At 47.5% G+C, this 27385-nt stretch overlaps 1 protein-coding gene across 14 annotated transcripts in view; it reads left to right on the plus strand.

Moving 5' to 3' along the window:
• CACNA1B (calcium voltage-gated channel subunit alpha1 B) overlaps positions 1 to 27385 on the plus strand; it is a 298893-nt gene that overhangs the window by 163645 nt on the left and 107863 nt on the right. For all 14 annotated transcript variants that reach the window (XM_064393626.1, XM_064393612.1, XM_064393613.1 and 11 more), the window contains 5 exons: positions 2583 to 2792; positions 13197 to 13309; positions 17962 to 18074; positions 21390 to 21521; positions 22952 to 23024. In XM_064393626.1, the coding sequence (XP_064249696.1) occupies positions 2583 to 2792; positions 13197 to 13309; positions 17962 to 18074; positions 21390 to 21521; positions 22952 to 23024 (641 nt within the window). The remainder of the gene's footprint in view (positions 1 to 2582; positions 2793 to 13196; positions 13310 to 17961; positions 18075 to 21389; positions 21522 to 22951; positions 23025 to 27385) is intronic.

Here is a 27385-nt window from a genome sequence, read left to right on the forward strand (position 1 = left end):
TGCCTCAATTGCCCTTTGGAAAGTTGGCATTGATGATTTCAGGGATCACAGCTGCTGCTGGAATTTATTTTTCCTCCTTTAAAGGAAGAGTTGGTTGCAGAAAATGAGGGTGGCTTGGCATGTTCCTGACACCAGCACTGAGCTGCCACAGTCCCCTGGGCTGCAGGGTTTGTGGTGAAACTGCTGCCACTTCCAGGAGAGGTTTGGTGCTGAAAAAGGACAAAAATGCAGCAGCCTGTGTGCATTTTTGGTTTGGTTTGTGGATGTTTTTTTCTCGGATCCCTGCATGGATAACAAGGAATGGTCATTTTTGGAATATTTACTCACGGTTGCAATAATTATGAGATCTTTGCCTCCAAATCCAAGTCCCTCCAGGCTCTGGGCAGCCAATGCCATGCCAACAGATCTTGGAGTTCAGCATTTCAGGTGGCAACGGATGATGGAGCATCTGGGCTTGGGAATAATCCGAGGTAGAGCTGGGAACTGTCTCGGGAGCATATGGCAGGGAAAATAACAGCAGTGCTTTCCACCTTCTGTGAGTGCTTCACCCACTTGGGAAAAGTGGCTTTGATTTTGATTCATGGAACGAGGCAGAAAAGAAGGAATGGATTAAGCAGCTACTTCTGCAGGCTTGTGAAGAGGCTGAAATGCAGAGCATAAACAATCAGATCACGTGGGCAATTACGCATAAAGGATCTGTTTTGGAGAAAAGGGGTTTTTGGATGGTTTTCTCTAATGTGTTCAGATGGGAGCAGAAGGAGCGTGGAAGAACTAACAAATAATCCCTGAGTGCCACGTGAAGATGCAGCTCAGGGTGGGAGAGACTGCCAGGTCTCTCTCTGGCCATTGGCTGGAAATGTTGCACTTTAATTCAAACTCAAGTACCTTGATGAGCTTTATAACTGCAGTATAAAGCTCTGTAGTGGTAAACACTTCCCAGGGTGTTTTCTGCAGTTGTTCTTAGCTTTTATTCTTTTCTTTCTACTCCCACTGGTTTCACACCCTCTGTGCTGTACCAGGCACGGGGCACTGCCTTGATTGCCAGACACCAAAGCCTGGAGATGTTTTCCATGTTAGAGCAGTTTAAATATCACTGCTTTGCATTTCTGGAAGATCAGCAGACAGGAATGAGAGGGCAGCACTGTTCCTTTGCCAGTCTGGGAGTACAGAGGGGCTTGGCTATCCGAGAGCTCTGTACCTGCTAAGGAGTGCTGTGACATGAAGCAGCCTAAATCCCAAACTGTGGCTCTTCTTGTTGTCTTAAAGCAGAGCAGAGGAGGAGCGCTGTGATTTCTCTTCTCTTCCAAGCTGCCAAAGGCAGGATTTTCAAACCAACAGAAGTACACAGTGATTTTTTCAGCATGGAGTTTGTTCAAAGCCTGGCCAAGGCCAGCTCTGCTTTTGGAGTACTGGTGGATGGCCAGAAATGTGGAATGGAGCAGAGAGCTCACTTTCCATGGGGGAACATCACACTTGTGTGGGGCTGTGAGGCTTGGAGAACCTGCTGCTGTCACATCTGGATGCCTCATCCTTTCTCTGGCTGCTGTGGGTGATGTGGCAGGATGAGGCTGGGTGAGATTCCCACCTGTTCCAAGTGTTGACATGGAGGTGATCATGCTCCAAGATTTGGCTGCTGAAGTCAGAACTCTTTGTTCATGTCACTGAGCCCAGGAGAGCCACCTGCTCCAGGACAGGACGAGGACATGTCCTGCTCGTCCTGCTGGGATGCTCCATCCCAAAGTGCAGAAGGACAACAATGATATCTTGTCCCAAACCACTGGCACAGGCAGTGGCCAGCCTGGCACAATCACCATTTGCCCTGCTTGCAGCAGCTTCCATGGCTGCTACAGAGGAGCCCCAAGAGATCCAAGCATTTATTCCCTTATTCCTGATTTATCCTGCCTCAGCATCAGCTGGAGATTGCCTTTTCATCTGAGCAGTGCCTCTACCCCAGGGGGAGAGCTGGCATCAGGAATCATTTCTTCCATCAGCTTCCTATTGTTGAAACCCTTGACTCTTTGCCAGGGTTTCAGCCCAGAGTGGAAATGGAGCTGATAGAGGCAGAATTGAGACAAATGAATGGCTGAGCCCAAAATCTGATGCACGGAGGCAGGTTGGGTCCTCTGCTAAAGAAATAGCTGAGGCTGGAGAGTAAATTAAGGAGAATTCACTCAATTTCCTAGTAACTGGTCCTTGGAGCAGGAAAAACAGGGACCAGCTTTCCTTTTGCACCTACCCAGCTCCACGAGGACGTGCTCCACACCGTGGGCAGAAATACCCTGTGCCTGCTGCTCTGTCCCTGCCAACCAGGAAAAAGTGATGAGTTTAACTGGGACAATCAGGATTGCTGCAAAGGTTTGGAAGCCAGTTTAGGTGGTGGAGCTAGGCATTGACCCATGGAGTTTTAAAAGCCCAGCCTTCATCCCTCATTACAAGCGAGATGCCCTTGCTCAGCCCATTCTCAACATCCCCAGCTTCCTGCTGAGCTGTTCTGGTGCTTGGAGAGGCTCTGTGTGCCCAGGAATCCCCTCCAGCCTTTTCCCTGCTGGGGTGGGCTGTGGTGACTCTTCTTTCTGTCCCAGGGTCTCCCTTTGCCCGTGCCAGTTTGAAGAGTGGGAAGAACGACAGCTCGTCCTACTTCAGGAGGAAAGAGAAAATGTTCCGCTTCTTCATCCGGCGCATGGTGAAGGCTCAGAGCTTCTACTGGGTCGTGCTCTGCGTGGTGGCCCTCAACACCCTCTGTGTGGCCATGGTGCACTATGACCAGCCCGAGAAGCTGACCACTGCTCTCTGTGAGTACTGCAGGGAGCTGGGGGTGCTCAGCCTGGAGAAAAGGAGACCCAGGGGTGCCCTCATCACTCTGCACAGCTCCTGAAAGGTGCCTGTGCTCAGCTGGGGCTGGGCTCTGTCTCCAGGCAGCACTGACACAACCAGAGCACACAGCCTCAAGCTGGGCCAAGGGAGATACAGGTTGGGTATTAGGAAAAAGTTTTTCATGGAAAGAGTGACAAAGTTCTGGAATGGCTGCCTGGGGAGGTGGTGCAGTCCCCATCCCTGGGTGTGTTTAACAAAGCCTGGATGTGGCACTGGGTGCCAGGGTTGAGTTGAGGTGTTGGGGCTGGGCTGGACTTGATGATCTTGAAGGTCTCTTCCAACCCAGGGATTCTGTGAATTCTGTGAATTCTGTGAATTCTGTGAGTACTGGCCATTCCTGTTCCCTCAGCAGCTCTGCTGTTTCTGATCCCACAGTGCCATGGTCACATCCCGGCTCTCAGCATCCCTCAAAGCTTCCTTCTCCTCACTCACCAGTCATGGAATCACAGAATGGTTTGGGTGGGAAGGAAGCTTAAAGCCCAGCTTATTCTACCCCCTGTGCAGGGATACCTTCCACTAGACCCTGTACAATCTGGCCTTGGACTCTTCCAGGGATCCAGAGGCAGCCACAGCTTCTCTGGGAATTCCATTCCAATCCCTATCCTCACAGGGAAGAGTTCCTTCCCAGTATCCCATCAATCCCGGCCCTCTGGCAGTGGGAAACCATTCCCCTTGTCCTGGCATTCCAGGCCCTTGTCAATTGTCTCTCTTTACCTTTTCAGTCGCCCCCTTCAGGTCCTGGAAGGCCACGTTTAGGTCATCTCAAAGCTTCCCTTCTCCAGACTGAACAATCTCAGTTCTGTTTCAAATCATATTTCAAATTATTGAATCACACAATTCAGAAAAAATCCACCAGGGTATTAGTTTGAGAGAGGAATGTTGTCCTAAAGGTTATTGCAAATTTGAGATTCAATCAGGTGTAAAGCCTGGAGCAGGGCAGGAGGAATTGTCCTGGAATGGGGCAGAAGGAATTGTCCTGGAGCAGGATTCCCAAAAGGAAAGGGAATGATGCCTGGGAACAGCAGGATTCTCTGACTAACCTGTGTCCAGAGAATGCAAATTTGTGTCACTTTGCAGCTGATCTGCAGCCTTGGCTGATTGCTGTTGGGGACACACTCAGAGTTCTGCCAGCTCTGACATTCCTGGGGTACCAGCAGCTGGAATGGCCTGTGAGATAAAAATCCTGCCAGTGCTTCTGGAATCAGGCACTGAGCCTCCATGGCCTGTGATTCCTGCCAGAGCCTTTAAAAGGTTTCAACTTTACAGCTCTTTTTTGCTTCCATGCCCTCCCTGACGGGGTGTGATGACATGGGACGGGTGTCACGGTGCCCTCCTGTGACATTAAGTGACAGAAATACTCCCAGAGGGAAGATTATGCTGTATTTGTGAAAAGATTTTATTTTAGCTGGTTGCTGTGGTCACCTGGTTTAGCTCAGAGAGTCTAGAAGTGCTTTTGAAATATGAGGTTTGAGTTTTTAAATTGCTTTGATGAATAAGAAATGGTGTCTCCCTGAGGTCACAGACTTGCTGACAAAGCTTGGTTTAAAAAAAAATATAGAAGGTGAGGGATGGGGCTTTTTGTTTATTTTAATGAAGTTTGGAAGCTGGGACTCCTAGAGCTGGAAAACTCCTAGAAATTACTCATGCTGATAGTGCAAATCTTTCCTTCTGAAGGGATGGGGTGAGGTTTGTTCCTGGAAGACAAAGCCATTCCTTTGGCCATTTCTGACTCTATAAAATGGCCAGGAACAAATCTGTTGTTCAGCACTTGACCAGATGAAAATTTAAATAAAACTTCAGACAAAAAGCAAAGAGAAGCCTGGGGAAAAAACCTCAAATATTTCCAGCAGTCTAACAATGTTGGCTTAGATCTTTAAAGATCCTTATCTACCTAATTTGCCTTGATTTCTCTATAAATTAGATACTTAAATATTTCTTGCCTCAGATCCTCAGGTCTTACCTTATTATAGGGAAGGCAAACTTTTGAAGTTTTTTTTTTACTAGACCTAAGAGGTCAGGAATACTGACTGCTCTGACATCAAAAGCTCCTTATTAATATTTGTTGAAATATTTAATGCCACCTGGTAATGGAGCTCTAATGAGAGATGTATAATAAGGACAGAAATTTCTTTCAAGTATTTTTTTTTTGCAAGATTTCGACTGAAAAGAGAGACAGACCATACAGAGAAGTCACTCTTGCTTATTCATTACCTCCATTTACCAGAGGAAATAATAAGCTAGATTGGCAGAGTGATTAATTTGAGGATTAGGATTTCCTCTGGAATTAGGACTAAATGTTTAGGAAACAAACCCTACACTTAAAGTCTTTCAACTCAAAAAAAGGTCACAGATTTACACAACTCAGTTTTGGGAGCACCTTATGCAGTGACTTTTCCAAGGGAACATGGAGAAATCCATGAGCCAGAAACTTCTTAATGTTCCAGTGAGGGCTGGAAGGGCTGCTTGTGTCTCTTGGAATTATTCACCTCCAGCTGGAAAACTTATCTGAGACAGAAGCCACAAATTAGGCTTCCATTCTACCCAGCTGCAGACAAAAATTAGGGAATAGGTTGGAATTAGAGGTGGATCCATGTTTCAGGAACTCTGCACTTGTCCATAACACCCAGTAAGGTCAGTTAGCATCAGGAGCACTTGGGCAGCAAGTTTGGGTTTCTTGGTGTAGAGTCCCACTGAGCTGGGACTGGGGGTCCCACTGCCTTACATGTAATGGAAGAGGCAGAAAACCACCAAAAATTGGGATTTCTTGGGGATGAAATTCTCAGCATCCTCCCAGCCTTTGCACCATCCCACTGCCCTTTACCTGGGAGCCCTGAGGGCCCTTTGGCAATGGGGAAACACCTGAGCAGGGGCTCCACAAACCATCCCTGAAAGAAATCCAGAATGGAGCAGGAAGGGACCTGAGAGGGTCACCTTGTGCCACCTCCCTGCTCCAGCAGGGCTGTCCCAGAGCACAGGGCACAGCATTGTCTCTGGAATATCCCAGGGAGGAGACTCCACAGCCTCCTGAGCTGCTTGTTCACTCACAGGGAAGAAGTTCAGGTGGACTTCCTGGGATCAGTTCCTGCCTGTTCTGCTGTCCCATTGCTGGGCCCCTGGAGCAGAGCCTGGGCCCTGCTCTGAGCCCTCCCTGCAGGTGTTTTGATGAGATTCCTCTCAATCATCTCTTCTGGAGGCTGAGCAGCCCCAGCTCTCTCAGACTTGTGCTCACCAGAGAGATGCTCCAGTCCCCTCAGCATCTCTGTCACCCTTCATCCAGGAGCTCCGAGTATTTCTGGGATATTAAACCCTGCTGGAAACTCCCCTGGCATTGGGGAGGGGCAGCCCAGCGTGGGTCACAGAAAAAAACAGATTATCCAAAAGCAGGGAAAGGTTTTGTGGATGCCCACATTGGTTTTTCAGACAGGGTGGTACAAGATTGGTCACTGTGACAATGAAAATAAAAACCTGAGATCCCAGCCTGGTTTGGGTTAGAAGAGACCTCAAAGACCATCTGATTCCACCCCTGCTAAGGTAGAGACACCTCCCACTGTCCCAGGCTGCTCCAGCCTGGCCTTGGGCACTGCCAGGGATCCAGGGGCAGCCACAGCTGCTCTGGGCACCCTGTGCCAGGGCCTGCCCACCCTCCCAGGGAACAATTCCTAATTCCCAAGATCCCAACTAAATCTCTCCATGAATGGTCATCATGGAAATTCTGAAGTACACCAGACAGTTTTGGGGGTTTTTATTTGTTTGTTTTGGGGTTTGTTTTATTTTTTAAGATGGTTTTCTCCAAGAGAAGAAGCAGAGGCTCTGTTGGCTCATTTGGGGATGATTGCTCTGGGCAGAAACCCATTGTAGTGTGATTTTTGAACAAAGAACTTTGGAGAACTGTCCTGAAAAGCCCTACAAGTTCAACCTCTTAAGTTCCAAGTATCCCATTCCTCCAAACCCTCCTGAATTCCAGGCTGAGGAGCTGTGGGACTGCATTCACACCTGGCTGTGCACTGGGGATGACCCAAACCTTCCTACCCTTTTCCTGGGGGCCGGCAGAGTTTTCATATCCTCATAGTTCTACAAATCCCTAATTGAATACTGAGTGCAGGGAATATTTGGTGCCTTAAGGACTTTGCTGGTTGTTTTGGTGTCACAGTGATGCCCAGACTGGACGTGTCCCCTCACTCCTGCCTGGGTAACTCTGCAGCACAAACATCTGGGAAGGAGCCCAGCTGGGGCTGAGCCCTCCAGGAATGCTCCTGGAAAGCCCCATTTTGCCCCAGATTTGTGCACAAATCCATCAGATGGAGGCAGAACGAGGAGATTTGAAACAGCTCCTGGAAATACTTGGCAAAATCCTTTAAGTGGGAGAGTGACAGAGTTTAAAAATGGCTTAAAAGTTAATCCATGATGAGGGAACATCACTGCAGAGGAGCAGGGCCTGGCTGGTGAGATGCAGAGAAAGAGAGAAATCAAAAATGCCAAAGATGTTGTTTCAGGGAAGGTGCTGAGGAATGAACTGAGGAGGTTTATTGTGAACTGCAGCAACAGGAGAGGAGCACTGGAAAGGATCTGCTAAACCCTGCAACTCTACCCAGGCACCTCTAATTCAATTATACCTGTCCCTCTGGGGAGAAGTTTAATTACATTACAAATTAATTTTACTTAAAGAACAGTTGGTAAAAGCCTACGGGTCTGCATTGATTTATTTTTCCCTTGGTCTTTTCTTTTAACTTTTCTGTTTTGAATTGTTCTGATTAGCTTTCTCTGCTTGATGCTCCATATCTCTAGAACTGCTTTGCAAAAAGGACTGCAGGAGCTTTGGAGAGAGGCTTGGGATTTCTTTAGCCTTATTGAAAGCACTGATGAGGAATTCTTTGAATTCTTGTGGTATGATTAATAACAGGCCGTACTTCATGCCCCCGTAATTATCCTCAAATTCAATCAGAGATTCTCCTGCTCTGTGTGGAAAGGACTCCAGGGCCAAATAGGATTTCTCTCATGCTGCAGATGGACACTGCTCAGTGAAGCACAGGACTTTGGTTAAATAAGCTGCAGTTGCCTATAAAAGAATATATTTCAAACATCTATTTCATTATTTCATTATCATCTCTTCACGCTCCTTTCCACCACTGCCAATATTCTGAGAAAGAAGAGATTTCTGTCAGAAACCAACTCTGGAATGGCAGCACTGAGGTCTGGTAGCAGCAAAGATGAATTTTCAACTGAGGGCCCCTCAAAATCTGTGCTGGAGACACCGTGGAGGTGCAGAGTGACCACAGCTGTACCTTTGGGAAAGGCAGCCCCTGAGTGACCCAGTGCTGAAACCTCCTCCCCTCAGCCCCTAAAACCATCCCACAGTCCCTAAAACCATCCCACAGTCCCTAAAACCCATCCCACTGTCCCAAAAACCCATTCCACAGTCGCAAAAACCCATCCCACAGTCCCTAAAATCCATCCTGTGGGAGCAGCTGCAGGCATTGCTGCAGGGCAGGAGGCCCCAGGGATGGGGCTGGGGGTGGGCTCCTCTTCCTCTGGCTAAAGCTGTGGGCTGAGGTAGGGACCAGAGCTCTCTGGGTCTGTGGGATGGATTTTAGGGACTGTGAGATGGTTTTAGGGACTGTGGGATGGATTTTAGGGACTGTGGAATGGGTTTCAGGCCCTGTGGGATGGATTTTAGGCACTGTGGAATGGATTTTAGGGACTGTGGGATGGGTTTTAGGGACTGTGAGATGGTTTTAGGCACTGTGGGATGGATTTTAGGGACTGTGGGATGGTTTTAGGGACTGTGGGGAGGAGGTTTCAGCACTAGGTCACTCAAGTTTCACTCAGGGCTGCCCTTCCCAAAGCTCTTTTCTTTCTCCAGCAAGTCCTGCAGGGATCCTTCCTGGCTCCTTAATCTGTGTAGGTCTGAACCCCAAATGCACAATGTCTCCTTTCGATAAATCCAGTGTTTGAGCACAGCATTTGAGCCTTTATGGCCTGAGAGCCTGCCCAGTGCTGCACCTCATGTTTGGGGCAATTTGGCCTTTTTTTGGTGCTGTTGTTGCCTTTGAAGTCAAAACCCAGCTCCCTCTGGATGCCAATATGCAGCATTTGCAAGGAAAAGGCTTTGTGGAGCATATTTATTTCTGCCTGCTGAGCATTTCACATCAGCTTGGGCAAAAAGGGGGAAGTTTTGCCCTGTTGAGGTTCTCCTGCTCATTTTAATGTGAGAGGAGAGTGACGAGATGGAAGTGTCAGGCCCAGCACCTGCCTCTGATGCCACTGGACTTGGAGATGGGGCAGAAATGGAATTAATCCATAAATGATTGACAAAAAGGAGCTGGTAACTCTAATTAGGAACCTAATTCAAAGGTGTGGGGTGAAGTGATGTTTGCATGGCCTTTGCCAACAGCACAGCTTGGAAATGAAATAAGAGTGTTTGTATCAAACCTTTCCTCCTGAAATCACATCACAAAATGCTTTTGAGTAAGGCAAATGAAATTAGGTGAGGTTTGAATACCAGGAGGTCCAAACAACAAAATTGCATTTTCAATTATTTAGGCAGGACCTTCTCAGAAGGAATCATGTGTTGGATGCAGCAGCCTCTCCATGGAGCCAATTCCATCTGCCTTAGGAGTTCAGGGGCTGAATTCCACTTCCCTCCATCCCAGCCTCACTGGGCTGTGATTTGTAGCATCTGGTACCTGCTGGGACACAGCTCTTGCTGCCAGTTCTGGGCTCTGCTCTGGAATTCATCAGCTGGGAAAGGCCAAGGGTGGCTCTGGCAAGAGCAGCAGAAGGAAGTTGGTTTCTAGATGCTCTGAGTTTTAAACAGTTCCTGGCTTTATTTATTTATTTATTTTTAATATAGAATGAACTAATTTTTTACTATCTTTTGCCACTTTCTAGCTTTTTTCTTGGGGGATATTCTGGATTTGCACATGTGTTTGCAGGATGTGTCAGCCTGATGGTGACACTTTGCACTGGTGATACCCAGGGTGTGTTCAGCCTCTGCTGGAGCGGTGACTGAACATTAATCCTTGCTCCTTCCTTCTTTTTTTTCCCCTTTTCAATGATGGTAATTGTCTTGGCAAAGTGTCCTGAGGTCTGTTGGTGTGAATTTGCAGTTAAAAAACACTACTAAGGATTTTTGTTGTTCTCTGGAAGAATCTGGGGGCACCTGAGGTGTGACTCGGACAGGTGAGGCTGGGGCAGAGATAAGGGGATGAGAATCTCCCTGCTGGAGATATGACACATCTAGGGGCTGTACATCCCATTGCTTCCTTGTGCATCCACAACCTCTCCCTGTGATTTTATCAGCTGATTTAACAAACTGGCTGGATATCAATCCTTGGGATAGGGAGCCTGCACCTGGAAGTCATGCCAGTCAGCACCGCCTGCTGAGTGTGACACCAGAGTCCCTCTCCAGCTCTCCTGGAGCCCCTTCAGGCCCTGGCAGGGGCTCTGAGCTCTCCCTGGAGCCTTCTCCTCTCCAGGGGAGCACCCCCCAGCTCTCCCAGACAGGAGGGCTCCAGCCCTGGAGCATCTCCAGCATCTCTGGACTCAGGGGTGCCCTCATCACTCTGCACAGCTCCTGAAAGGTGCCTGTGCTCAGCTGGGGCTGGGCTCTTTCTGCAGGCAGCACTGACAGAACCAGAGCACACAGCCTCAGATGCACCAAGGGAAATACAGGTTGAGTATTAGGAAAAAGTTTTTCACAGAAAGAGTGATAAAGTTCTGGAATGGCTGCCCAGGGAGGTGGTGCAGTCCCCATCCCTGGGTGTGTTTAACAAAGCCTGGATGTGGCACTGGGTGCCAGGGTTGAGTTGAGGGGTTGGGGCTGGGCTGGACTTGATGATCTTGAAGGTCTCTTCCAACCCAGGGATTCTGTAAATTCTGTGACTCGTTCCAGCAGCTCCAGGTCCTCCTGCTGGTCCCAGAGCTGGAGGCAGCCCTGTAGGTGGGGCCTCACCAGAGCAGATGGAAGGTCAGATGGATTCCCAGCACAATTATGGATATCTCCTTATTCTGGGATCTTGGTGCTGGAGGCAGAGTTTCTTCACTGAGTCCTTGCATCTCCTGTGAGAAAGGAGAGAAAAGTTGCAGCTTGGTCAGGTGTGAAGAGGCTTCTCCTCAAAAGCTCCAAGCTCAAGGTCAGAGGGAGTTGTGCTGCTCCTATGCCTTGAGATCCAGAGGGTGGATCTGCCTCTTCCTGGCAAAAAGGCTGTGGGTCTCAGATTTTGTCATCTTATTCCTCAGCTGGGAACATGTTGCCCTTGAGAGTCTCCTTTAATGCTCTTGCTGCTGTTTTCAAGGGGAGCAGGTCACGTGGGATAATTAATGCTCGCCTGAAATTTCCTCCCCTTTTGCAAATGTTGGCACAGGTGTCCTTGCAGGCTCCTCGCTAAGGTGTTAATAAAGCCTCTCTCATCTCATTATTGCTTCCTGGATTTCAGGGAACTTTATGCCCATAGTGTTCCATGACTGGCTTTAAAATTTAAAACCCCCTTTTTATTTTTGGGTAATTGAAGCTGTGTTTTTCAAGGCATTTCCAAAGCCACCCAGAATGGCCCTGGGCCAGCTCTGCTCACTCCCTATGGATGTGCAAGGGAATGGAAATCCAAGGCAGAATGGAAATCTCTCCCCACACTCAGCTGAAGCTGCAGATTGCAGGAGGTCAGAGCATGGTGGAATCATGGAATCTCCTGAGCTGGAGGGGATCCCCAAGGACCATCCAGCCCAGCCCCTGTCCCTGCCCAGAGCCCCCACCAACCCCACCCTGGGCATCCCTGGCAGCGCTGGCCAAAGGCTCCTGGAGCTCTGGCAGCCTCGGGGCCGTGCCCATTCCCTGGGGAGCCTGGGCAGTGCCAGCACCCTCTGGGGGAAGAGCCTTGCCTTGAGCTCACAGAATTCACAGGATCTGTGAATTGACTGGGTTGGAAGAGACTTTCAAGATCATCGAATCCAGCCCAGCCCCAACCCCTCAACTCAACCCTGGCACCCAGTGCCACATCCAGGCTTTGTTAAACACACCCACGGATGGTGACTGCACCACCTCCCTGGGCAGCCAGTCCAGAACTTTATCACTCTTTCTGTTAAAAACTTTTTCCTAATATCCAGCCTGTATTTCCCTTGGTGTAGCTTGAGACTGTGTCCTCTCATTCTCCAGCCTGAGCTGCCCTGGCCCAGCCCCAGCTGTTCCCTGGCTCCTGTTCCTGTCCCAGAGCAGAGATTGGAGCTGCCCCAGAGTGCAAAGCACCTGGAATCCAGGATCATCCTGCTGAAATTTTCCTTGTATCTGTTGCCCCTCTTCTGTCTCTGTGCACCTCTGCATAAAGTTTGGTACCATCTCCTTTTTATCATTCCTGGAATCATAAAATTGAAATTACAGGAGACTGTCTTGTAGCATCTGTTCTGCTGCAGCCTCTGAGAACCTCCTGTGCTGCACTAAACAAGGTGATTAATTCCCACCTTTTGAGGTTTGATTCTTTTCCTCATCTTTTCTCCAGAGAGAGAGCTTTGCCTTCTGCTGTTTGGTTTTTCTTGGTAGTGTAGGTGGGTTTTGCCTTTTTTTGGTTTTCTTTTTTTTTGGTTGGTTTTTTTTTTTTTTTAACATTTCACTCTTGCTGTTGCTTATTGGCCTCCAGATCCAAACTTAAAATGCCAAAGGCAGTGTTTGCTGTAGCTTCAAGTTCTCAAAACTTGATGTGGAAATTGAAGCCTCCAGCTCTATTCCTTCTGCCCTTTGTTTCATCATAGGTGATAAATTTTGCCATCAAAAGCTTCCCAGCCTGTGATATGTGAAGAAAAAGGAAACAGAAGGGGCTCTTCCATAATTACAGGGCTATAAAGGCATAATAAAAATAAATGTGGTAACAGGAGACACAACACCTCTGAATATGAGCCCTCAGAGTCAGCACTTCTGTTGGGTAGAAAGGTATTTTTATCATCAGAGGATGGTACAGAAACTTACACCCCACACCCAAAAGTTTCCATCTCTTGCAAGTACAGAAGTCCCAAAACATCTTTGCAATTAAATGTGACCTTTAAAAATATGAGATCTAGGGCTTTCCTGTGAAATCCCTTTACAGAGACAATGAGGATATTATTTAATGCTCCTTCCCCCACCCAAGAGCACAGGTGAGCATTGCCTTCACACAGCTCATGGACACACAGAGAAAATTGTGCCAAACTCTGCCTGGCTCCTGTTTGCCATTGCACAGGGATTTCCTTCTGCCAGCAGCCCCTTGGTGCTGTGAGAAAAGGAACAAAAAGTTCCCCACATGAACAGCTCTGCCCACCAAGGGCTCATGGATTAATTCAATCTCTTCTCCTCTTTCCAGATTTCGCAGAGTTTGTTTTCCTGGGGCTGTTCCTCACTGAGATGTCTTTGAAGATGTATGGGCTGGGGCCAAGGAATTACTTCCACTCTTCATTCAACTGCTTTGACTTTGGGGTGAGTAACGTCCAGCAGGGTGGATAAATCATGGCATCGTTTGGGGTGGTTAAAATCATCTAATTCCAACCCTCTGCCATGGCAGGGACACCTTCCACTGTCCCAGGCTGCCCCAACTCCAATGTCCAACCTGGCCATGGGCACTGCCAGGGATCCGGGACAGCCACAGCTGCTCTGGGAATTCCATTCCAACCCCTCCCCTCCCTCACAGGGAACAATTCCCAATTCCCAATATCCCATCCAACCCTGCCCTCCATCCTGTCACTCCATGTCCTTGAAAAACCTCCCTCTGATGAGCAGGTGTCTCTCCTGTCATTCAGGTGCTGGGCATTTAAGGATGAGTATGGAAATCCACGGGAAGTGCTCCTGGGAGGAGCAGCCCCTGTATAAATTAGCAGTGAAATGCATTAAGCTTCCCTCGTTATCCTCCTTTTGGAAGGGAAGTGACAGCCGGGGGATTTAATTTCCCCCAGCCCCGGGCTGTTGGCAGCATCAGCACCCCGGAGTGCTCTGATTGCCGGCAGGTTCTGTCCCTCCCATTGCAACGAGCTGATTGAAAGACAAAAAAACCCCACACATCTTCCTGCTCGTGTCACCCACTGAGAGCCTTCACCTGGAGTCACACGAGCAGAGCTTTGCAGACATCACCAGGAGCAGCAAACACCTGATGAGGTGACAGCAGGGCAATAATTCAAATTCTGGCAGTGCAGAAATCCAGGCTCAAACTGCAGCTCTGTGTGAATAGCGGGGCTGGGTTTGGCTCCACCTGACAAAGAGCCTGGCGTGTGGATCTTAATTTATTCATTAAAGCTATTAGCTGTAATCTGTGCTCAGAGGAGAACTGGCCTCTCTTATCTGCAGTGGGCTGAGCAGGACTGAGGCTGTTTTAACAACCCAGATATGGAGCTTCAGAGCCAGCCGCAGGCACAGGGAGAGGGGCTCAGGTCACTGCACTCCTCACCCAGCCCTGCTCTGACATTCAGGCTGCTGTTTCTAGCTTTTATCTGCCAAAATGCTGGGAGTGATTCCTCTTCCATGAAGCCAAATTCCTCTGCTCCCACAAGGGAGGAGGAGCTGTTGTCACCTTCAGTGAGTGACCCCCCTAAATCCAAGGCTCTGAATAGAGATTTGTTCTCTTTTTTGGCCATGACAGCAGCAAAGCTCAGAGTAAATAGAATTTGAGATTAAATCACTCACCTGTGTCCAGCACCCCAAGGTGTTGTATGAGGCTGTCCCAAATTTGGGGCTCTGGTTATGGGGTGTCCTGGAAGCTGTGGTTGTGAGTGTTCAGAAAAACATAATAATAGAATGATTATATGCAGGTGCTTTTATTGAAGAGCTCTGGGTGTCAGGGGCACAGACCCAAATCTGACTCTGACATGGGTTCAGAATGAACATGTTTTTGTACCCTAATCATTATATAACTACCTATTAATTATTAAACTTTTATTGTTCTATTGTATACATTGATTTCATCTGAGCATGGATTTTTTAATTTCCATCAAACGCCCCAAACATTGTTTCTCATGATTCTTGTTACGATTAAATAATAATTTTATCCAATTACCAAACAATCATTGCATCTAACAATCATATAATTTATCGTAGCCATTAAATGACTATATAGGTGCAGTTTCACATGATGCAGTAAAGCCTAACATTTTCCCAGGGCCTACCAGGCCCATCCTTTCTTTCCAAGCCCTCTCTCCTCCAATATCCCATGATTTTACATTTTATCCCTATACTGTCCTGGTGGCTCAGAGGGTTGTGATGGGCTGTCCTGCACAGCCCAAGGGACAGTGCCCAGACCCAAACCGTCCATAAATTGTCCTTTAGGGGTGTCACTGATACCTTGTGAAGGCTGCCCGAGAACAGAGACTGGACAGAGCTAAAGAATGAAGTAGGGATTTATTAAAGGCCCCAGTGGATCCACCATGGGCAGCACAAGGGTGCCCTGCACTGGGTGGGCTCTGAGCAGCCCCCCAGGCTGGCTGCCAATTTCCTTGGAACCCAAATCCAGGATGCTCCTTCCACAATGAGAGCTTGACAGGGACAGGTGATTTAGGAGTGTGCACAAGGCAAAAGCTGCACTTAGGAGGTGTCTGAGCTTTGTGGGCTGTGCAGCCCGGGCAGGGAGCTCTGCCGAGGGTTTCCCAGGAGGGAAAGCTCTTGATCTGTTGCTAATTCCTCCTCCTTCAGAGAATCCACAGGGATCCTCCTTCTGTCTGTGTTTTTCCCTCCCTCACCCACCTTCCAGCCCCCAGAATGAGTTCAGCCCAGGAACATCACAGAGCTCTGTACCCAGTTTTGTCTGACAAACCATCGAGATGGAGCCGTGCGAGCCCAAAGGGTGAAACAACAAACCAGAGCAACATCTGCCTGGGGAGCACCAGTCTGGTGGGAACCAGGCTCCCAGGAGGGGCTGCTGAGGAAAATTTGTTATCACTGCTGTGTACAGGGTCTGAGGAAAGGTTTTTGCTGATTTATGAGTGCCTGGGTTTGACAAGACAGGTGTCTGCTAAGGAAGGCAGGAGCCTCCCTTGAAATGGAAAATGTAAACCCCCTCTCTCTGAATTATTATGACTTTGAAATAAAGGAGCTCTCAGGCAAAGATATGGGACCAGGAATAACAGTTCTTTACTAGGAAAACTAAAAATACCAATGCAATAGTATAAACAAAAAGAGAAAACAAAACCCACTGCCAGAGTCAGAACATACCCTGATCCCCTGTGTGTCAGGGTGGTGGCACAGTCCCATCCCATGGGGGCTCAGCCCTCCTGCAGTGCCAGCTGTGCTTCTGCTGGAGCAGGGATCCTGCACAAGGGGGGAGTTTTCCTCTGCAGCTCCAGGGCTGCTGGAGATGGGCCTGCTCTCCCTCTGGGAATGCAGGGCAGAAGAAAGCTGCTCCTCTGGGAATGCAGTGGGCAAAGGCTGCTGTGCTGTTCCAGGCTCAGATTGGATCCAGGTAGGAATGCTTGGCTCCTGCCCTGGGCGGAGCATCTCCCCATGGGATGCTGGAATTTGATCAGCCCTGCAGGGACACTCAGTGGCCATGGACAGCAGAGATCTGCTGGAGGGAGGATTGGCTGTGGGAGAGAGAAAGGAAAAACTGCCCCATGAACAGAGGAGAACTGCCCCAGCTCTGACAGATGGGGATAGAACACACACCCAGCTACACCTGAGACAATGAAGGATTCCCAATGGTGGCAGAGAAGTTTTAGTTCCTTCTTCTTCAGATGGCAGACAGAGGAATTATCAACTGTTGTGCAATTCCCTTTCCCTCTGTACTTTCTGGAAGCTCAGGGCACAGTGTGTATTGCAGGACACTCAAGCAGTGATGGAATTTTTAGAGACATCCAAGTTTTTGTCATGAAAGGGTGGGAGAAAGAACTGTTGGCATTTGCAGTTGAGCCAGCATTAAAAAGTTCTAATTAAAATTCAGTGTACTTCAAAAAAAGATATTTTAAGGTGGTTTGATTACTAGAGAAGAAAGCAACAAGCTCCTCTCTGTCTATAAATCACAGTGCTCTCCTCCTGGCTATGGAGAAAGCTGGGGTGAGGTTTTCCAGTTCTCCTGGCCAGTTTAGGATTCTCCTGAACTTTTTCTAACAAAGGGGTTCCCAGTGCTGCTGCCCCCGTTAATCCTCCTTCCCAGTGCACAAACCTGCTGTGCTCTGGTGATAACCAGTTCTAAACTGGTGTTTATGGTGTGCTCTGCCCAGCTGGACCCCAGGGGCAGTGGGAGCTCAGAAATGTTGGGTTAATGTGAATTATGCCAGCAATTGGCAGGGAAATGCCTGCTTGACCCAATTAACTCTGCAGAAACCTGTGTGGGTTTAATTGTCCTTCCTAGGTGTGCTGAACCCATCACTGTTTGTCCTTTTCCCAATGAAGGATTTTTGAGAAGATTTTTTCCTTGCTTGAGGTGAATTCTCTGCCATCCTTAAACCAACCAGAAAAACAAAACTTGAAAAACCCACCTTGATTTGGGACTATTTTTTCAGCACCCCAAGGCTGAGGGCCAGGCAGATGATGGGATGTCTGTGCCAGAGGCTTTGCAGGATCTCATAATAATTATTGCTTTAATTGCTCTCCTAAAGACTCGCATCTGCCAGAAGTTTCTGATAGATGTTACTGAGAGCTGCTGTTCTGCTGCAGATGAGGAGTTTTAGTCCTTCTGATGGGAAGGGGAGGATGGGGCAGATTCCTCCGGCATCTCTGCAGGTTGTGTGGGCTGACAGGAGAATGCCCTTTTTTGCTTTGGTTTTAAGCTTGTTTAAAATAAAAAATCTCAGGTTATCACTCGTATTTTGTGGTAAAAAACCCAAGTTTTATTTTCTTTCTGAGTCCCATCAAGTCTTGGCATTTTTAGTTGAGCCAGCATTAAAAAAAATCTAATTAAAAATCACAGTGTCCTTCAAAAAAAAAAAGTATTTTAAGGTAGCTTGATTGCTAGAGAAGAAAGCAACAAGCTCCTCTCTGTGTATAAATCACAGAGTGTTCTCCTCCTGGCTATGGAGAAAGCTGGGGTGAGGTTTTCCAGTTCTCCTGCCTGATTTAGGATTCTCCTGAGCAGCCTGAGCTCTGACTGCTGAGCATCCCAGGGAGCTCAGCAGCAGCTGTGCCCTCTCTGAGGTGGTCTCTCCCTGCAGGTGATCGTGGGCAGTATCTTTGAGGTCATCTGGGCTGCAGTGAAGCCAGGAACCTCCTTTGGCATCAGCGTCCTGCGTGCCCTGCGGCTGCTGAGGATCTTCAAAGTGACCAAGTAAGTGCAGCTTACATGTGGCATTCCCACTCTCTGGAAAAATCCCTTCACCCAGGATTTTTCTCCTGGGAAGCTGAGAAGCCTCAGAGAAAAGGAAAACATTTCTTATCTCATGTGCTTCTCCTGTGTTGTGCTCATGTGGAATGTGTTTGGAGATTGTTTACCCACAGGTGATTGTTTCATTGGGTTCTGCTGTGAGTTGTTTTCACTCTTTGGCCAATCAGGGCCAAGCTGTGTCAGGACTCTGGAGAGAGTCAGGAGTTTTCATTATTGTCTTTTTAGCCTTCTGTAAGTACCCTTTCTGTATTCTTGAGTATAGTTTAGTATAGTATTCTTTAATATAATACAGTATCATAAAGTAATAAATTAGCCTTCTGAGAACATGGAGTCAGATTCATCGTTCCTTCCTACATCTGGGGGCAACCCAAATACAATACTCACAGCACCCCAGAAAATCCCTGGCTCCAGCCCCAGGGCCAGGAGGAGTGCTTTCCACATTTATCAGCAACAAACTGATAATTAAATCGCTAAAATGTTAAAAATAAACCAGAAAAGAATGCCCCAAGCCCTTTGGGGAGTTGGCACAAAATCCCTTCCTGCCCTAATCTCCAAGGTCTGCATTGGGGGACGGGAGCAGATTGAGTCTGCAGATGCAGAATTCCCCTTTCCTTGGCTGGGCAGTTGAAAATTTTGGGAATTCCTGAGCCTGGATTTACACCCACAAGGGATTCTAAGAGCATTTTTTCTCCTCAGCCTCACATCCAGGTTTGTCTGCCCTTGGTTCCTCAGTGGGTTGACAGCAGAATGTCCTTCTTTGCTTTATTTTTAGGCTTGTTTAGAACAAAAATATTGTTATCACTTGTAATTTGTGGTAAAACCCCCAAGTTTTATTTTCTTTCTAAGGCCTATCAACTTCCCACTGATCTGATGACAATTCCTTAAGTGGGAATGACAGTGGGCTGACAGGAGAATTTTTTTTTTAAGCTTGTTAGCTTGTTTAAAACAAAAATTTCATGTTATCACTCTTATTTTGTGGTAAAAAGTTTTTTTTTTTTCTTTCTGAGTCCCACAAACTTAGAATGTCCTTCTTTGATTTATCTTTAGGCTTGTATAAAAAAAGAATATTGTGTTATCACTCATGTTTTGTGGTAAAAACCCCAAGTGTTTTTTTTGGTGGTTTTTTTTTTTTCTGAGTCCTATCAACTTCCCACTGATCTGATGACAATTCCTTAAGTATTCAGGCTCTGGAAAAGCAGTTTCCCTGGGGATTGCTGGGAGCTCTGTGCTGACAAAAATCTGAAATGTGTTCCTGCTGCCTGGGTTGGGAATGTTGGAGTTTTTCAGCCTGGAGACTCTGAGGTGGAATTTTCACTCAGGTTTCCACAGCTTCTCTGTTGTTTTTGTGCTCCTGCCTTGAGTTAATGTGTGCTGGCTTCAGCAAACAGCTCCTGTGCCATTTCCAAACCCATCCAGAGCAGTTTCTGCAGGAGTGCTGTGGAAATTTATGACAAATTTAGGTGCTCCTGCTGTTGTTTTCCACCTTAATTTTTACACCATTACCTCTTTAGTGCTCCCTTGTTTCCATCACTCCCTGAATTCTTCGCAGCTTGAAGTAACAGGAGGAGGGACAGCCCCTCCCTCCAAAAACACCCCGACCACCTTAAATAGATAGAGAAAATGTGAGCAAAACACTCATTTGAAGTAACCAGGAATGAGTTTTGTAGCTCTGTGGGGCTGATTTGTACCTGCTAATCGTTTATTCCTAATGATTATTATTCAGATCCCAGGTTTGTGTGTGGTACTGGGTCATTTGTTGTGTTCTGGTAAAAGCAGGGTGGAAACTTTACGTTTACTTTAAATGTCCAGCAAAAAAGGTGGGTACCTGCACCAAAAATGGCACTGTGCTTTATCTTTGCACTGATTTATGTGTGGGAAACTCCTGGGTTTGCAGCAAATTCAGAGTAATTTTCACCAGTTCATTTTACCCAGAGCTGCTGAGATCTGCCCTTGCTGATTTTGTAAATATTTTGGATGTTTTTGCAAGTTACAATTTTATTTTTGTGGGTTCTGACCACTGATTGCAGTCAGCATGATAAAGGGATGAAACATGCAATTATTTAGGTGGGAAAAGACCTTCAAGGCCATTGTGTCCAACCAATCTTTCCATGGCCACCACTCACCCATGTGCCCAAGTGCCACATCTGCAGGGATGGTGAGCCCACCATTGCCTGAGCAGCCTGGCCAGGGCTTGACAACCCTTTTAATGAAGAAATTTTTCCCAATACCCCACCTAAACCTGCCTGGGACAGTTTGAGGCCATTCCCTCTTGTTATTGCTCATTCCTTGGGAGAAGAGATTTAACTTCACAAACCAAGCTGAGGGCTCTGCCCCTTCTCAGGACAGCAAGTGACGCTCTCAAACCATTGATGCTGAAGTTCTCCTGTCCTAATTAAGTGGATTTTTCACCCCACATGACAGAATTGAGTTCATTGCGTGACCAGAGCCAGGTCCCTGCAGCTCCCAGGGGGAATCCTGCATTATTCCAGTGCCTGAGTGAAAAGCCAGGTGTCTGCTAAGGAAGGCAGGAGCCTCCCCTGAAATGGAAAATCTAAACACTCTCCCTCTAAATTATTATAATTTGGAGTTAAGGGGCACTCAGGCAAAGATATGGGACCAGGAATAACAGTTTACTAGGAAAATTAAAATACAAATGCAATAGTACAAACAAAAAAAGAAAACAAAACCCACTGCCAGAGTCAGAACATGCCCTGACCCCCTGTGTGTCAGGGTGGTGGCACAGTCCCATCCCATGGGGGCTCAGCCCTCCTGCAGTGCCAGCTGTGCTTCTGCTGGAGCAGGGATCCTGCACAAGGCTGCAGTTTTCCTCTGCAGCTCCAGGGCTGCTGGAGATGGGCCTGCTCTCCTCTGGGAATGCAGGGCAGGAGAAAGCTGCTGCTCTGGGAATGCAGTGGGCAGAGGCTGCTGTGCTGTTCCAGGCTCAGATTGTATCCAGGTAGGAATGCTTGGCTCCTGCCCTGGGCGGAGCATCTCCCCATGGGATGCTGGAATTGGATCAGCCCTGCAGGGACACTCAGTGGCCATGGACAGCAGAGATCTGCTGGAGGGAGGATTGGCTGTGGGAGAGATAAAGAAAAGCCTGCCCCATGAACAGAGGAGAACTGCCCAGCTCTGACAGATGGGGATAGAACACACACCCAGCTACACCTGAGACACATGGGAAATAAATTCCTATTAATTTCTCCCCAAAGGCTCTTCCCCACTCATGTTTCCCCTGGCTGCTCTGATCCAATGCAGGTACTGGAATTCCCTGAGGAATCTGGTGGTCTCCTTGCTGAACTCCATGAAGTCCATCATCAGTTTGCTTTTCCTGCTGTTCCTGTTCATCGTGGTCTTTGCTCTGCTGGGGATGCAGCTCTTTGGAGGGCAGTAAGTTGTTGATATATTTTTTTTTCCCCTTTAAAGTCAGGATTAAATTGTGAGACTGTATTTTTTCATTTGGATTTAGATGTTTATTGGTTTTTATGTAGGTTATAGTTCTGTAAGTTGTGAGTTCTATAGTATTTTTCTTTAAAATACTACAAAATGGAGTTTCATCTCTTTTTTTTATAAGGTCTTTTAAGGATGAACTGTCTAATGAAGAAATGATACTTAAATTATTTTTGTTTTTAACTCAGTAGTTAACTATTTGTGTTTTGTAATGTGGATTTTTTATTTAATGCACAATACTACTTAATCTTATGAAGAAGAAGGTAAAGAAGAAGGACTAGCTTCTGTCTTAAAACTTTCATTTTGTTTTATATAGATTATTATATTCTAAAACTTTAATTTATTTTTTTTTACTTTGTGATATTACACACTTATTTAAACTACATACTCATAATCTTAGTTTTATTATTTAATTTTGGAAGTTTTTTTCTGTGGCTTTAGGTCAAATGTAGTCTTCTCTTGGGGGTTAGTGTCTGTTAGTACAGAAAACTAAAAATTTTTAGTAGCTAGAGTTCTAACAGTGAGTCTAAGGAATCTTTGTTTTGCCTGGAAGGGTTCACATCCCTGATTTCAGGCCTGGGGATAGGGAAGTAATTCCTTTTCTGGTGTTTTCCCTGGAGCTGGATTCTTTCCTAAGGGAGAATGTCCCCAATTCAATGCTCCCCCATCATCCCGTGGTGCCCAGGACACCCAGAGCTGAAACAGGACTGGGGGCAGCACTTTCTGTACTGGTTCCTTCCCTGGTAACCCAAGTGCCATTGTATTTATCCCCTGTAAAATATAATAGCCAAATATAAAATAGAATGGCACTCTGGAATATTTTCCTGCTGGAAAACACAGTTTGGTTGGATCTGATTATTCTCATTAGAAATGCCAGCAATGGGGAATTTTGCAGTAAGAGCCATCACAGTGTTACCATTTAACTCCAGCCTCACTCTGAACTGAAATAATGAAATGGTTTTGTTTGGTCTTTTATTTTCCCAGTCAATACCTATTTTATCTTTAATATAGTACAAAGAAATTATCAGCTAAGAAAGTAATTTCAATTTGGGCTTTTACACTTGAGAATGAAAACTTCTTGGAATGACTCATTCTGCAAAATCATTGGAGATTTTGATTGTTCATTTTAATTGGGGATGAAAGTGAATTTCAAAGCATCAAAATTTTCTCTGGAAATGAAATTGATTTTTTGCTGATGGTTCTGTTGAGCACCTTCTGAGATGTTCCCCACCAAGCTTGCCTGGGGTGTTACAGCCAGGTGGAACAAATGTTGCTCCCTGCCTTGGTTTATGAGGTGTTAAAGGGTGTTCCAGGGCTGCCTGGAGCTGCCTGTCCCTCCCCACTCTGGTTTTTATTTCTCCCTTCTCCAGGTTTAATTTCCAAGATGAAACTCCAACCACGAATTTTGATACCTTCCCTGCTGCCATCCTCACAGTCTTCCAGGTAACGCCATTCCTCGTCCTGGGGCAGTGCTAGAATTGAAATTCCTGGGTGTTTCTTCCTGCTTAGGGAGGGCAAACAAGCCCCCAGAAACCTATGGAATTTAGGAAAGGGGGAGTCCTTCCTTCTCATGTGTTTTACTTTGCTGACCAATTCATGCATCACTAAAAATCAAATTAAAAATCAGTGCTGTGGTATTAAGGAAAATTAGAACAAAAGATTTTTTTTCTAGGGGGAAGAATGCTGATAATACAGAGATTTCTTTGCTAAATTAAAATCTGTGTGTGCCCAGGCTGTGCCACATCTGGATGTGCCCTTTGTGTTCTCCAGCCCCTGCCCAAGGAGTTGCAGCTCTGAAAGATGCAATGCTTGGATTTAAAGCTGAATTTTGCAGCTGTTTTCTACCTGTCTTTTTTAAAAACAATAAAATAAAATTGTTTTAAATTATTTAAAATCATTTTAAAATAATGTTTTCAGGTGTTTCCCACCTCAGGAGAGTTGGGGCTGCTCCGGCTGCAGGTGACCCTCACAGATCCAGCATTTCCAGCCTTGTCCTTCACAATGTGGGCTCCCCCTGATCCAAAATTCCCCAGATCTCAGCATGGTCTGTCTGATGTATTTCAGTGTCACGACCCCAAAAGGAGATAAAAAGGAAGGGAGGGGGGGTGATGACAGTTTCTGGATTAAGACAGAAAAAGAATCTCAAGGGAAACGTGTCCCGAGAGCTCTGCAGGAGCCACTGCCCAGATGTGAGGGGTTCAGTGCTCACCTCACAGGATATTGCCCATCACAGGGGATTAAGATTTGCATAAGATTTGCATAAGATTTTGTGCTCATCAAAGGAAGGGCTCAGACACAGGTATTGCCAGGGAGCAGCTCCGGATATGAGCCATGGGTGTGTTGGTTTTGCTTTGCTTTGGGACTGGAGCTGCCTGTGGAATACTCAGCTGGAATATTTCCTGTCAGTCCTGAGAGAAACATGCTGCAATGTGGGGTGAAGGAAAGCACGTGGGTTTAAGATATTTGTCTGGAATGTCAGGGGTGGGAGCAAAACCCAGCAAAAGCCATCAGCCCTGGATTAGCTGTGGTCTCCCAGGGCTCTTTGGTACCCCCTGCTCTCCTTCCATCCCACTCCTTCCCTGAACTCCACAGTGTTTCTCAGCTTTGTGGTTGGGATCCCTTTCCAGGCTTTACTTTTATATCCTCAGCCAGGCTGAGCAGAGCAGCATCAGTCAGGGACAACATTCGATGTGCTGAATAAAGAAAGTTAGATATACCCTGACCCCCCCCCCCCCATACCTTCGGAGATTCTCTGTGTAAGAAGCTTCTCAAACAAACACTCCTGCCCTCTGCTTTGGCCCGTTTTTATCCCAGCAGCCCTGGCTGGGTCATGGTCCTGTCACTGGACACCCAGGATGGGTTTTGTCCACCTGGCAGCTGGCTGAGCTCAGCCTAAACTCCCTCACAGGAGCATCAACCTTCATCTCCAGCTCCTGGCTCTGAGGAAGTCCCTGTGAGCTTAATGTCCAGCTGTGAATAATCCAAATACACATACAAACAACTTCCATGAGCACAGAGCCTCTGGAAAGCAGAGTTCTGTGTTAGATACCTGTGCAGAGCAGTGGGGACAGCTGGAAATGAGGGGTGGCAGTGGCAGGATGGGAGAGAGCCCCTGACACACAGAATCACTGGGGGGAGGAGACCTTCAAGATCATCGGATCCAACCCAGCCCCAACCCCTCAACTAAACCCTGGCCCCCAGTGCCACAACCAGGCTTTGTTAAACACACCCAGGGATGGTGACTGCACCACCTCCCCAGGCAGCCATTCCAGAACTTTATCACTCTTTCTGTGAAAAATTTTTTGCTAACATCCAACCTGTATTTCCCTTGGTGCAGCTTGAGGCTGTGTGCTCTGGTTGTGTCAGTGCTGCTGGAGACAGAGCCCAGCCCCAGCTGAGCACAGGCACCTTTCAGGAGCTGTGCAGAGTGCTGAGGGCACCCCTGAGTCTCCTTTTCTCCAGGCTGAGCACCCCCAGCTCCTCAGTGTTTCCTCTCAGGGTTTGTGTTCCCAGCTCCTCTCCAGCCTCGTTGCCTCCTCTGGACAAGCTCCAGCCCCTGAATGTTCTTCCCAAACTGAGGGGCCGGAGCTGGGCACAGCACTCAGGGTTTGGCCTCCCCAGTGCCAATATCTGGCTGTGGGTCCGTGTCAGAGCACCCTGCCTGTGGGGTGTGACGTGGAGCTGCTGGCATTCAGCCTTCCCTCAGGCATCTCCTTTCACTGCAGCCCTGGAAGCAGCACAATCCTGTTCCTGTCCCACCCTTAACCTGCTTGTTATTCCATTAACATTTCACAGCAGCGCTTGACAGCTGCTTTATTCCCTCACCTGCCGGCTCCTCTGTATTAAACAGTGAGATGCACTCCAAATGGTCATTTGGGGCAGCGGAAGGCAGTTTGGAGCCTGGGGAATAACAAAAATAATCAAAATACACACACAAGCATCATCCATGAGCACAGAGCTTCTGGAAAAGAGAGTTCTGTGTTAGGTACCTGTGCCCTTGCTCCTGAGTCCTCATTGCCTGTGCCTCTCCTCTGCACTGCTGTCCTTCCCTCTCCTCAGCAAAAATTCCTTGCAGCATCCCTAAAGAGAGCTGAGAGAGCAGAAGGAATTTCATTAACTGCTTGAGGACAGAGCCAGCAGATCCTGGATCCTGCAGGCTGCTCCCTAATTACTTAAGTAATTCCTACAGCTGATGGGTGGCAGTGGGAAGGACACCAGCTCCTCTTTCCAGGGCCTCAGGGAGCATCCTCAGCTTGTCCAGGCAGGCTGCTCAGTTCACATTATTTATCTCTCTGCAAAATCCCCATAAAACATCTCTTTTTTCCTTGAACTTTTTGTTCCACTCCTATATAATCCGAAAGTTGGATTTTGAATCCAGACCCTGCTGGACTTTGTCATACCTGCAAATCCTGGTCTTCTGCTTGGAAATAGAAAAGTTCCCAGTGGTTGCCCTTTCCATGAATATTTGTGTGATCAGAAATTACTTTATGGCTACTCCCAGAAAGCAGGAGCAGCTGTGATTTCATGGAAATTCTGTGAATGCACATTTGTGGACAATACTCTGCATAATTGAGTGGCAGATTTGAAAGCCCAAAGTCCTGTTTCATATCTTCTGGTGCAAATCCAGAATAGCTCCAGCAGTGTTGGGTCTGAATCCTGATTTTAGAATTATTTGAGGCTGAATTGTGCATTTGGGAGAGGAGTTGGTGTCTGCACTGGGTGTCCTTGTGTCTAGACTCGCTCTTGCCCAGTGCTGTCATCAGCACCATCCCTGCAGCCAGAAATGTCCTCTCTCTCAGCAGCTGACAGCCAGGCTGGAGTTTGCAGGCTGGAGTTTGCAGGCTGGGATTTGCAGTCATTCCAAGCATCCTGTGTGCACATGGAACTCCATTACTACAGCACACATCAGGCTTGGGGCTTTTTATCTTCTTTTTTTTGTTGGATTTTTTTGTTGGTTTTTTTGGTTTTTTCACCTACTAAACTCAAAGACAACTCCCTGTTTAGGAACTGGATTTTCACATCCTGGTGTTTTAATACACTAAAAGTGGTCATTGTTTGGCTCTGCCAGGGCAGGCAGAGGATGAGCTGATATGCCCAGAATTCCAGATTTTGGTGAAGAAAGGAATACCAGACAATTCAGACGGGTGCAAAATCGGCATTTAGTGTGGCAAGGCTTGTTGGAGTCCTGCACACTGATTAGTTTTCCTATTATTTCTGTATTGTTAATTAGCCCTGGGTCGATAATCAGAGGTGCAGCTCTGTGCTTGTCCCTGCCCAAGGACAAGGAGGATCAGAGACCCTTTCAGGCTGTCCCTGCTGTGTCCTCGCTCACACACAGAGATTGTTGCTGCTGTTTAGGGATTTTTTGGGGGGCTTTGTGGCCCTCTGGGTCACACCTGGGGAAACTGAAGAGGAACCTGTGGTGTGCAGCCCCTGCAGTGGTCGTGGTGCCCGGAGTGATGCCCAGGCACATTCCAGCTGCAGGAAGGCTGTGCCAGCCCCGAGGGGCAGAGGAGAGGTGGCAGGAGGTGACAGAACTCCTGGGGACAGCCAGTGAGGGCTGGGGGTGCTGAGCAAACCCAATCCTGCCTGCAGGAAGGGCAAAAGAGAGGCTGGCACTGGCACAGCTCCCACTGAGGGCACTGCTGGGAGCTCAGGGCATTCTTGGGGCTGTGGGAAGTGCCCTGCACGGGCCTGGTGAAACCTGGGATCTCTGCATGGCTCGGAGAGGAGGAGAAAGAAGTGTCAGAATGCCAAATGTGGATTTTGTTTCCTCTGCCTGTGTGACAGCCCCTGGTCCAGGT

Source organism: Passer domesticus, chromosome 18, assembly GCF_036417665.1.
Source record: "Passer domesticus isolate bPasDom1 chromosome 18, bPasDom1.hap1, whole genome shotgun sequence".
In the NCBI taxonomy this organism is placed as follows: Eukaryota; Metazoa; Chordata; class Aves; order Passeriformes; family Passeridae; genus Passer; species Passer domesticus.